Below are 13152 nucleotides of genomic sequence, written 5' to 3'. Positions count from 1 at the left end.
GACATCGGAGGCTTCTCGAGGGGGGGGCACATAGCCCCCCTCTAAAGAGATCTCCACCCTGGGGACTGGTTGTCCCTGGGGCGCAGGGGTCCAAAACAAACCTCCTTTATTTTTTTAAAAACATTTGTCCGTCCCCAGGGTTTGGGGAGTCATGCGGCACCCCCACTCCAACTACAATCTTGCTCTGTGGAGTGGTGGTGGTCCCCAGGGTAGCCATAGCTCCCCCGCATTAAAGACAAGATTGCCCTGGGGAGGTGGTGGTCCAGGGACTTTGCCCACCTGGGGGCATTAGACTAACAAAATGCGGGAGCCTTTTTATTTATTTATTAGTGGATTTGCGGATGCACAGCATTGCTGCTTGTAAAATCACTCTTTCTGGACCAGGACCTACCTTCCTGCCAAAATTGGTGTAATTCTGTCCCGTTGTTTTTGCTCTATCGCTGTTCACAATCCCCTTGGTAAAATTAATGGGAAAAACGTGTTTTGGGATACACCTTTTTTCTTGGCCTACCTGGGACGGATCACCGCAAAACTTTCCAGGCAGCAGCTGACGAAACTGGCAAATTTTTTGGGGACAGTTTTGGGAAGATTCGTCAAGCGTTTTGTATAGAGACTTGATCCTACCTATAACTACCTAGTGGCAACTGCCAAAGGTTATAGGGACGTTACCCATACAGTACTTCAAAACTATTGAAATTCAGCATGTTAAGAAAGTATAACTCATTGCCTAAAGTTATTTTCTGGCACAAGTTATAGTTTCTTCAGATAAGTCTAACTATAACTGGTGAATTTCAATGGAAACTAGGGGCCATATGTACAAACACATTTTCCCATAGACATAGAATGGGTAAAACCCTTTGCTACATCTGGCCCTAGGTCCTAACTATAACTACCTATTAGCAACCGCTTGAGTTGGAGCTGTTAGCGTTGTAAACTCCTAACCGGGCTTTACTTGCCATATAAACTGAAAATGAAAAGTAATACAATTTTACAATGGCGAGCCAACTGCAACCATGAGCGTCAAGGAAACACACAAAAGGCAACAGAAGTTCTCTCGCAGTCAAACGTAATGTAACCCGCAAAAGTGCAATTATCCATGTAACCGGGTCAATGTCATGCAAAGTGCGCAACTACTGCCCAGTGAGATGGCGCTGTGTAGGAAATGATTAGAAAAAGTAGTCCAGAAGTCATGTGAAAAACACAGAGCCTCATATGTTTTCAGTATTTACTGGTGTTCTTGAGGAAGGCTAAACACCGGAAAAGGCATGATGTATGCATGCCTTTCACTAATAAAATCAAGCGAATTTTAAAAGGCAAGCCCACAAACCAACCAAGCTGATGGCCATGGGCATGGTTAAAAGCCCACAGAGAGATTACAACAGGGGCCAGACCGCTTGCGAGCTCGACCCTAAAAATTATATTCAAAGGGTGAGGCTCAAACAAATAAATGCTAATGATGAATAAACCTTATATTTAGGGAGGTTGTATGAGCCACTTTTGCGATCTTAACATTGTGGCCTATAAGGAGTGATCCCAAGGTCAACATCAGGATGGGTAAGGGTTCTTAAGCATCTGAGTATACTGTGAAAGAAAGCTTACAAAAATTATAATTGATACTGGAAAAAATGTGTACAATCCAGAAAAGGTTACAAATTTTCATGTCATGAAAAAGGGCCCATGAAGAAGGCCCCAACTGTAGTTCCCATAGGTATTTTAAGACCTATGTGGTTACACAAATGTGGAAAACAATGTAAATGTCCCAAAAGAATAGATAGACGCATAGGAAATAGTATAAGCAGCAGAACTTGCATGTGAATAAATGCACTGATGCCCAAATGATTAATGAATTGGATCTTGAGAAGTGATTTAAGGGGCAAGCTGGTAATAGCTTTACCGCTCCTTAGAGCAGGCAAGCCTTTTTAGAACTGGAAAAAAATCATAAACATTAGCTATGGAGTGAATGCTGACTTCAGAGAGGTAAGTGAGCAGGAGCTTAGAGGAATCTTGTTTGTGTTCTATTTCTTAAAACTGTATGGTTGGGGTTTTGTTTTCTCAACGCTCAGCAGGTACTAAAGTATTGGGTCCCTCCAGTTGCTACTACATATGTTGATGCTTACATGTTATGGTCTGGTGCCCCCCCTACAGCTGCACTTATTAATGAAAGGGGGCAGGTGCCTTTGAGTGGTTGGTACATGCTTGTTGTGTAGTGTTTTGTAGTAGGTGTACAGGTAATGTAGAAGACTGTAGTAAAACAATTGTTCTGATGGATACGTCTACCAGTGGATTCCTCACCTTTGAAATATCCCATTACACCAACAGTCCACAGAAACTTTTCTTCATAGCTGTCCCACGTCGACGAAGGTGTCATAATGCCATGACTCCGTATGCAACTCTGTGATGTCATCAGAGCCATAAGAAGCCCTCGTCAGCATGCTGACATCAGTTCTCTTTTTTCTGCACCTTCGATGTGTAATTGTTTTTTCATCTCTCTCCTTTAGGTTTGCTGTTTGGCGACATTGTTTCAAGGTAAAAAGCAGTAGACACTAATTTGTGATACAATGTTTCCACCAATGAAGTCGGGAGTGTGCCAGAATTCGATCAGACCTCCACGAAGACTGTCTTTGGTGTCTCAGCTCAGACCATGATGTCAACACCTTTTCTTTGTGTTAGAAGATGAACCTGAAAGCCTTGGTGGAAAAAGAGGCGAAAATTTTCATGGCAAAGGCGAGGAAGGAGAGGTTGTCTAAAGTCTCAACCTCATTCATCGCCTCTCTTCCAAGTCATCCAAGAGGAAGCAAAAGAAGAAACTGTTCTTGATGTCTATCTTGAAGAGATGTATCCACAACGTCGGAGTCTCCGTCGCCTTCTAGTCCAGTAAGACCACCGACATCACCTGTGCTTCCAGAGCCAGAATAGGAATGTCCGAGTCTAGTTCTTCCTCCACCTTTGTAGCAGGAGCAAGAATATCCAGCTTTCCCTGCTTCTGGAAAAGATCCTGCTGGCTTTCTAAATGCAATGTATAGCATTTTTAGCAGGCCCGTGATTCCATCTGGTGCGCCTGCGGCCCCATAAGTCTGATGTCATATTTGCTGGGTGGCTTCCTGGCGCAGTATCAGCAGGCTTTGTTCCTGCCTTTCATGCCGATGGCCCAGGTGCGCTGGCCTTTTCCAGGTAAGGTGGCTTTTTTGCTGATTAAAACTCTGCAGGTGCTGCTGGCAGCAATTGCACCCTTACCGACCTCGTGTGACTCCATGTCAGAATCGCATTAATCAACTTCAGTCCCTGTGAATTCAGTGGTCCAGGTGGCAATGTCTTTGGTGCCAATACTGGTGTCACTGGCGCTGATACAGTCTCCTTTGGCGCCGCTGCTGGAGTCGAGGCATAGAATCCTACAGGGAGGTTTAATGCCTTATAGAGAAGGAATAATATTTTTCCCAGCAAGATCCTGGCCTTGAATAGGGTGACATTTTTGCACATAAATCTGATTTTGAGGGGCTGGACACTGCAAATGGTTTGGACACTTCCCCAAAATGGGAATTGTCACCAAAGGGTATGCCTCCTCTTGAGGTCACATCATATCATACAGTGATTAGGAAGGTTGCAGATATGTTGGAATTGCCCCTTCTTTACACAGAACTTAAGCCTAATTTATTGACTGAAGTACTGTATGCTGCTTCCTCTGTGTCTTAAGCATTATTACTTTTTAATGAGGCCTTATCTGAGGCTGGGTTAGAAGTTTTGCAGAAACATTTGTCATCTCTGGCAGTGTCTCATCCCATTGTCAGACGGTACAAGACTGCTTCAGGGGATCCTGTATTTTTGATTAGTCATCCGTCACCCGAACGTTTCATTGTTCAAGCTTCGTGTTCCTCGACGTTAACTCCTGGGTCCTTGCTAACTACTCCAGTAGATAGGGAATCTAGGAAAATGGAGTACTATGTGTCTCTTGGGCTGATATATTCATGCTTTGATAGATTGTGCCAGGGAGTGGTTCCAAGGCTACTGGAAGTATTTAAGGTCATTTTGTGGAACTGTTGAATGATAGCCAGGTGGCAGCAAGATGAGTTATTCAGTTGGGCCTGTACACTGCTGATTCAGTGCTAAGGCTATGGGAGCCTTAGTCGCTCCACGTAGACCCGCTTGCTTGAGAGGCTCTGGACCCTCACCTTATGTACTAGCCACTCTAATAGATTTGCCTTTCGATGGTGCAAGATCCTTTGGCATAAAAGCTGATTCTGCCTTGGAGAAGTTCATTGTCAGCAGTTTTGCCGGAATACTCCTTTCGTGGCAGGCAGCAGTTTCAGAAGCAGCAGCAGTCTGCCAATCCGTTTTACAGGTCCTACAGAGGGCGTGGCAAAGGGAGACAGCGAGGAGCTGCCCATCAGCCTGTCTCCTCATCTTCTTCTCCGGCTCATGTCACAGAGAAGTGGCCATAGTTCTGCCATTTTGGAGCATGCTTTACCAGTGGGAGGAAGGTCATTTAATTTTCTACCACAGCGGAGGTCTAGAACACTTGACCTGTGGGTGTTGAGTATTGGAGAAAATGTATACACCCTATCCTTCGATGAATTTCCCCCATCCTTTCCTCCCCATCAAGGTTTATGTTCAGAATAATATCTGCTCCTCCAACAGGAGGTCGAACGCTACTTCAAAAGGGTGCAGTGGAGTTTATTCCATAGTAGGAAAAGGGTCAGGGATGTGATTCTTGGTACGTCCTGATTACCCAAAAAGACAGTCGTTTACGTCTGATCCTAGACCTTAGGATATTTCATTCAAAGTGCTGACCCTGGCACAGTTGCCTCTTGTGATGGACAAGGAAGACTGGGTGGTTTAGATCGACTTGCAGGATGCGTATTTTCATATTCCCATTCTTCATTCGCACAGTAAGTATCTCCGCTTCACGATGTGGTCTCATCCTTACCAGTTTGTGGTCCTTCCGTTCGGTCTTAGTTCAGCACCTCAAGTCTTCATGAAGGTGTTGGCAGAGATTGCAGCTCGTCTCAGGAGGTGGGGAATACGGGTATTCCCTTACCTGGATGATTGGCTACTCAAAGCCAAGTCTCCTGAGTTGGTGTTGCATCACTTGCTGTTGACAATTCAGTTGTTGTTTAACTTCGTCTTTTCCATCATTATGCCCAAATCTCACCTAGAGCCTTCTCAGCGCACCCTGTTCATAGGAGCAGTACTTGACACCACAGTGAATCGTGCCTACACTCCTCCTCAGAGGATTCAAGACATTCAGGTTATGATTCCAATGTTTGAGTGGAGCAATGGTTCCAGTCCTGAAGGTCTTGCGCCTGCTCGGTCTGATCGCCTCCTGAATTCTGTTAGTCACCCATGTGCACACTGGCACATGAGGGCCTTCCATTGGTGCCTCCGCAGGCAGTTTCAACACAACGGATATCTCAGAATCGGTCAAAATCTCCTGACACTGCAGTGGATCTTCGATGGTGGAGTGTGGACGGCAATACTTCTCAAGGGAAGCCATTTTGTCCTCTGCCTCCAGTAGGCACAGTGATCATGGATAATACAACTCTAGGGTGGATAGCACATCTGGGGGATCCGAAGATCAAAGGACTTTGGTCTCCAGAGGAACAGTTGTTGCACATCAACCTGTTTGAATTGTGGGCAATATGTCTGGCTCTCAAGGCCTTCGTCCCATCGATTTGTGGCCAGTCAGTACATGCTTTGTCAGACAGTACTACCCCAATGTGCCACTTCAATATGCAGGGAGGCGTAGGGTTGTATCTTCTCTGCAGACAGGCTCAGGACCATCGGATATGCATAGTGGCAAATCACTTGGCCGGAGTTCTGAACGTACGTGGGGGTAGTCTGTCTGCATTTTTCAGCCGATCTGGAGTGCCGTCTCCATAACGTAGGTGGTGCTTCACATCTTCAGGCTATGGGGGACTCTTCACATGCCACTCACGACAAGGCACACTACCTGCCGTTCTGCAGCCTCCAGTATCCGATTCAGGGGGCATTAGGGGACACGTTTTGATTAAACTGGGGTTCCAGCTTCCTTATGCATTTCTCCCAGTACCCTTGATTCCTCGACCTCTGAGGAAGATTCACCAAGACCAGGCCCAAGTCATATTAATAGTCTGGGAGTGGCCACAAAGGGTGTGGTACACAGATCTTCACCTCATACTGTGCCCTCCTCTCTGTCTCCCTCACAAGGCAGACATTCTCTCTGTCACTGGGCAGTTTCTACACCCCCACCTCCAGAGCCTGCACTGACATGCTTGGAGATTGAACGGGGCAACCAGAGTTCTTTCACTCTTCCTCCTGACGTGGTGGATGTTATTTTACTGGCTAGACGACACTCCAAGTTGGTTCATACTGGTAGATGGGCTACATTTGTAAAGTAGTGTGAAGAAAATTTGGGTTGACCCTCTAAAAACCCTTTGGTCTGATATTTTACGTTTTGTGCTTTCCAGAGCACAATAAGGTTGTGCAGTTGCAACAGTTAAGCAATATCTGTCTGCCCTTTCAGCATTCCTTTGCTTACCAGACCAACCTTCCGGTGGGATCTTAATTTGATACTGACTTACCTTATGGGTGCGCTATTTGAACCCTTACATAGTTGACCTTTGAGACTACTTGCTTTCAAAACTAATATTATAGTTACCCTAACATCAGCTGGACCTGCTAGGGGATTGCTGGCATTAAGTGTGAAACCACCTTTCACAATTTTCTATGCAGGTAAGTTGGTACTGAGAACCAGGATTGTTTTACTACAAAAAGTGGTTACTTCTTTCCACTTGGGCCATTTTACCACCCTTCCTACTTTCCATCGTCCTCTACATCCATGTAAGGAGGAGGAAATGCTTCATTGCTTGGATCCTAAAAGGGCTGTGAGCTTTTACATAGACAGGACTTGTGATCTTTGGCTGGACGTTAAACTGTTTATTGGCTACATGGGTAAGATGGAAGGAGTATCAGGTGGTGGAGAAGTGGGTAGCAAAGGAGAAAGCGGTGGTGAAGGCTGATGTACTGCCTTTTGTTTCTCCTTATGTTTGAAGATTTTGGCAGGTGAAGGCCCAGCTTCCAAAGTCTCTTGGAAAGATAGTTTCCTCTTGGTTATAGAAGGAGGAGAGGCAATAATATTTCCAGTATCCTTAAGGATTTGTATTTTTCGCTGTCTATGGTCCATCATCTCAAGTATAGGCCTTATGTCTGTGGATTATTCTACAGATGGAGCATATTTCTTTCCCACCCTTTTGTGCTCTGAAAGCTTGGAGATCGACTGTTTGAATCAAGCCGAGAATGTGGACTCCAAAGCCGATAGAAGTTTTTTCAGCTCCGAACAGGACTTTTGGCGTTTTGGCTCTAAGGTGGAAGATGAATGCTTTGCTTCCAAAGTGGAAGCATTGACTTTTCGAGTTGATCCCGAAACAGGAATAGCAGTCTGTTCGGTGGATATTGAATGCATTTTGGTCTTTTTGGACGCTGAACCCGAGGGCCGATCTTCGGAAAGTAACTTTTGGGTCCAACCATGGCTGGCAAGTAGTGGTGGACCCAAGAGCAGTTGTGCTAATTTTTTTAGTTGTTTTTTTTGGTGTTGGGAAGGAGCTGGCGTACACTCGTACTGCGCCCCTGGAATCACTTGGCTGTCCCCATCGGAGTCTCGTTCGGAGTCTGCGATGGAAACTGCAGTCTGCGCTTATTCCTTAACGAAAATGTCGATGTTTGTTTGGTCAGCTTTGATGCCATCTCTAGCCGACGCTCTCTTCGATCCAGCAGAGTTTTCTTGGAGCTGAAGGATCGACACGCCTTACCGGTTTCTTCCTTGTGATAGGGAGGGAGGCAGAGGTTACACACCTAGTGTTGGTCAGTGTAGGGGAGCTTAGCATGGCATCGAGGGCAGAATTGAAACAGTCCGATCCATAAGCCTGTGACGCAGTAGGCCCAAGAAGGGCGCTGTCCCCCAAAAGGGCGTTTAATTGATTCCTACAATACAATGGGATCGAATGTAGTTAGAAAACGCATTTGAAAACGATACTGACGTTTAAAGGAAAGCTTGAGAAGTACAGGTAGTACTGAACCGAGATCAAGCGAGAGGGAACACGTCCGAACCAGACGGTGAAAAGGAAACAATCTAACAAAGGACTCTAAGCCCATGCGCATTATCACAGAGAGGAGGAGTCACTCAATCTCGTAACTCGAAAAAGCTTCTCCGAAGAAAAACAACTTGTAACACTAGATGGCAGACGTATGCAAACCATGTGACTCTGCAGCACTACATGCCATGAACAGACGTCCACTGGGTAAGTGACATTTTCTATATGGATTGCAACATGTTGCTTTTGTGACGTTGCTTTCACCCATTTGCCTCGAAGGCACGAAAAAAGTAGATGGAAACTGACGTTCAACACGCCAATGAGGGCTTCTTATGACTTCGATGACATCACACAGTGGTGCTCAGAGCCGTGGCAGTATGCCATCCTCGTCGACGTGGGAAAGCTATGAAGAAACATTTTGGTGGAATGCTGGCCCATTGGGATATTCAAAAGGTGAGGAATCCACAGGATAGGTGCTGTGTCAACCAGAAAAAGCGTTACCAAAGGTGTACATAACTGGTACCTCACTCTCATTTAGGAGGGTCCTTTCTCTAGGTGATATTTAGACTTTAATTGCTTAAAACATATTGTGCTGACTTACCTACCCCCACTTATTGGCCTTTGTGTTTCTAGTATTTTAATTACGTCCCACTTCACACAACCTAAATACCTGAATCCTACCATTCTCATGTAGAGCTTTTTCCTGAAAGGAAACACCGCTTGTAGGCCTCCCTTATTTCATTTGTGATAACTCTAAGCTCCATATCTTCTTCCCTTCTAGATTCTGTTGTTGATTGACATCGAGCTGTCTTATATCAATACAAACCACGAAGACTTCATCGGTTTTGCCAAGTATGTTTTTCTCCTCCTCATTTTGTTGGTAATGGCAGTTGTACACTGTCTAGTGCAGGTGATTGTTGGTGTATTAAAATCTAACTTTCCTTTTTCCTCCTTCCTTTCTTGTGCTCTAATTACGTGATTTCATTACTCTCTACCATGGCTGTAAATGTGGTCTGTGACTCAAACTTTACCCCTTTTTGGAGCAAAGGAAAGTCAAAATTTTGCATGCTTCACCCATTATTAATGACTGACTTGCATCAAAACCTACCCATTGTTTCTGTGCACTGAGAGCTTCGTGTGACGCTTTTGGCAGATGTTGGTATTAAGAGTTTTGCCTGCATGTTGCATGATATTGTCTGCTATTTCTCTCCAATGTGTGTGTTTAATGGATTGATGCACCTAGTGTAGTCCTTGGCTGAGGGATCACATTCCACTGTGTTACTTTTCAACCATGTGAGATGACCAATCAGACTTCTCTCTTCAGACAATGCTTATTTAGTTGCTTTTTTCTGCCATGCTATGAAACTCTGACACAAGTCTCCCACTTTCACAGCCTAAATTATTTTCCCTGTAGCATACAAGCAGGAGTTCTCACTTAGCATCTCAAGAACTTTTCTGGAGCTGATCCGACTGGACTGCTACAATGTGCATCTTGGAGGTTCAGCAGTCCCCTTTTACTATCCTTAATGACATTTGTTGTAGAGGGCCACCCTGAATATTTCTGTTTCTTTTGTATTCTTATTTTCAAGTATTCGGTCTAGAATAGTCCTAAAGCATTTAGTTAAAGCTTTACTCTGGACCAAAAAATACCTGAAATATACACCTTTCTTGCACTGTTTTCTCGCTTCGTAGGATTGTTGAATTGAATCACAAAAGGCAAAAAAACTTAATTCCCTCAATCATCTGAGTATTTCTTGGATGACTGTGTAACTGCGTGGACACTGGGGCGAAAAAGCAGGCAATAAATTGAGGAAGATTTACAAACCAAGTTAATTCTTCATAGATCAAGTGTCATTACTGCCTAAAAGTACTATCAAAAGTGAGCATAAGAAATGTGCTACAATACTGAGTGACTCTGAGATTCTTCACAGTGATAGGTTTGACCATGTTTCCCGTTTTTTCATTCTCGCCGGAGACAGCACATGTGCTCTTGCATGCAAAGCATTTTGTTTACTTCCAAAGGGCATAAAGTTTGCCCATTGCTTACCATTGATCGGCTTTGTCACAAATTTCCTTGCTTCCCTTTGGTCAACATGTGCCGGCTTCATTTCCTTTTTGTGTTTGTCCAGCTCATGGAGAATGACCCAAGGACACCTTCTTTGCGGCACCTAGTGCCCTTCCACTGCTCATGCGCTTTCGGATGTACTTTTTTTCATTTTGGTTCCAGCACTTCACAAGAGTGCCTCCAGCTCTTCTGTGTTATATGAAAAAGTTATGACCCTACCAAAATGAATCTCATTTTTTATAAAACAAACACATCATGTGAAGTTTGTGGCAACCAAGCTTGCACACAGTGTAATTTTGTTTTTCTTAGATTGAGACTGAAAAAAATTATGGTACTGAGTATTGTGGTGACTGAGTGCCCCAAAACAACTGTGGCAGCCCTAAAGCAGCCCACCACCTGCTAAACCATACGTACGATTTCACAAACCCAAGACATTGAGCGTGTGGACTCTTGAAATAGAACTGCCTTTTTAATAAGCAGCTCTTTGTCCCCAGAATTGTGGAGTTGATCATTGAAAGGGTACAAGTGAGAATACAAGCCACACAAAGTAACATGCTGATGATGCACGTTGCAAGCTGACTGAAGCGTGCTGGGTGTAGGCTGGCACGGTAATTGTGATGTGAGTTAGACACATCCTGTCCACACTGCAGTGGATAAAGAGCAGGATCCTGTTTCCAGTGGCACATTGTGAGTAGGAGTAGCTATACATATCTTTCTCAATGTAACTAGTTTTTATATTTATTCTTTTATATGGCACAACTGTCATTAAAAGACGTGCAACTGTTATGAGGGAATTACGTCATCTGCAGACTATCCTGTCTTTTAGGCTGCCTGTTCTCAATATTTCCTATTACTTGTTAAAAATTATATTTCATGTAGGCTTTTAGAAACACATTTGCAGGTTTATATTTGTTGGGGAAATAGGGTTTGTTAGATCATAGAAATGTAAACATACTTATACATACACACCCTCTTAGACACACTCAAACTTCAGACACCACCCACCACCATCACTCTACCATCACACCACCCTGACCACACCACTACTTTTAAGCACTCCGTGAGTGTTTTTCATCTGTCTCACTCATGTACTCTTCGCCCCAGCCCTTCTCCATATTGTTCTTACCCTTGTGCTTCTCTCCAACCCCTCTCTGTATTGTGCTTGCCCTTGCGTTCTTCCCTGCCTGCATTGCTTTTTCACCCATGTGCCTCTCCTGTTCCATGTTGCACCTTCTTACCCATGTTTTTCTGTTCCCCAGCGTTTCACATTGCTCTCTAGACAGTTATGTACTTCTCCCCCACCTGTGCCCTCCATGTTGCTTCCCCACCCACCCTCGCCGTCTGTTGCTTCTACACCCACTCTCCTTGTTGCTACCCCTATCCACTTTTTCAAAAACATGCTTTTACACTACTCTTTTATTTGCCAATCCAACTTGGATCAGTAAGTAATTAAGAAAAAAGCCCCTGTGGTTTGTGTTGACCCATGCATCCGTGGTACATGCGCCTACAAAATGTGAAGACTGCAGCGGCTAAGATCTCTAGCACTTTCTTTGGCTTTCTTCTTTAGACATGCTGCACAGCATCAGTAAAAACCTTTCTCAGTGCCAGTAGTTCAAGGTGAGACCTTTATGTTCACAATAAAAGTATTTTAGCACACTTTAAACATAAAATGAGTACTTCTCTCGTATTGGATCTTTCATAAAATCACATGCTTGAATAATTCCCCGTCGTCAAAGTAGGATTCCCACTGTACCATTAGAAAGCAGTGTAATGCTAAACATAACCTGGGAAGGTCATAAAGCCTTCCCTTCAGTAACATTATCATTTAAGAGGCTAACCAATCATGTTGAAGCATCCCCTAGAACACTCCCCTCAGAGGCTTCTGTCTCAGATTTTCTACTGCATGTCATGTGAGGAAGTCTCCCTGAGCTCTGCTCAGTTCATCCTATTTCTCAAACTTCAGGGAGATTTTATTTTTCTCTATCTAATACAACATGCTACCATCTGCTACAAAACTGACATTACAATGTCAGAGCAGGCACAAACAGGTCTTTTTGGGCCATTTGGAACATGTGAGAACAATAGGCTGCATTCAGATGATCAGCACAAGGACTTCATATACTGCCTTTACCCATCCCGCAAGGTGAAATATTGTACGGTATGTTGTACCTATTCTTCAAAAACCTTAAAGGACAGACGTGGGAGGTTGCTATTACTACTATAGCTCCAAAAATGTTAAGCTAAGGTGGACCCTGTTTATGGATATGAGGCTTCCTAGAAATCTACTAAAAAGACCCACCATGGGTCTCATAAAGAACATAGCCCTTCTGAGGGACACTCTCACAAACATAAAGGACTTGATATTCCCTCCGAAAAAACTGGGAAATCGAGATGTAAACCTTTTACACCTTCACCTTGGGTTTCTCACAAATTTAAGAAACCATTGTTGGTACTGCCAACGGAGAAATTGTCTGAGCATACTGACGATGATGGGGGTGGCTACCAAAGTGATATGACATCTGTGATTGTGGTCACATCACCCTCGATGACGACCACATAGTCGACAACAGTCTACAACGCTCATCCCTTCGATGTTCAAACTGGTCTGTCTCGTCGATGACAACACCGTCTATGGCGAAAACAATTCCAACCACAGTGCCAGTGAAACCTCCATCATCGAGGGGAGGAACAATACCATGAAAAACCAAAAGAAATGGGGCAGACCATTTCTGTGATGCTAGCACATACATCCCCAAACAAGGTGTCGCCTTTACCACCCAGTCATCTCATGGATGATAATGATTCAGATGACAGTGGTCCCTTAGGGGTAGCTTGCAACCAGGAATATCACCTTCCTCAACAACATGGCTTTCATTACCTGGATCAGTTACAGCCATATCAACAACAATACTAGGAGGGAATGGTATGAGTACAAAGGACATTATGCTGATGGATTATTTCAAACTCTTTCTGCCTACAGCTACATCACCAGGTGGCAGCTCCTCCAGAAATGCCTCTAGTATA

General features: G+C 44.2%; 1 protein-coding gene across 4 annotated transcripts in view; it reads left to right on the top strand.

The window, feature by feature from the left end:
* The window catches only part of DNM2 (dynamin 2), a 658491-nt gene that overhangs the window by 336038 nt on the left and 309301 nt on the right, over positions 1–13152 (top strand). For all 4 annotated transcript variants that reach the window (XM_069231533.1, XM_069231530.1, XM_069231531.1 and 1 more), the window contains exon 12: positions 8845–8915. In XM_069231533.1, coding sequence (XP_069087634.1) covers positions 8845–8915 — 71 coding nt within the window. The remainder of the gene's footprint in view (positions 1–8844; positions 8916–13152) is intronic.

This window comes from Pleurodeles waltl, chromosome 4_2 (genome assembly GCF_031143425.1).
Source record: "Pleurodeles waltl isolate 20211129_DDA chromosome 4_2, aPleWal1.hap1.20221129, whole genome shotgun sequence".
NCBI lineage: Eukaryota > Metazoa > Chordata > Amphibia > Caudata > Salamandridae > Pleurodeles > Pleurodeles waltl.
This window is presented reverse-complemented; position numbering and strand designations above follow the sequence as displayed.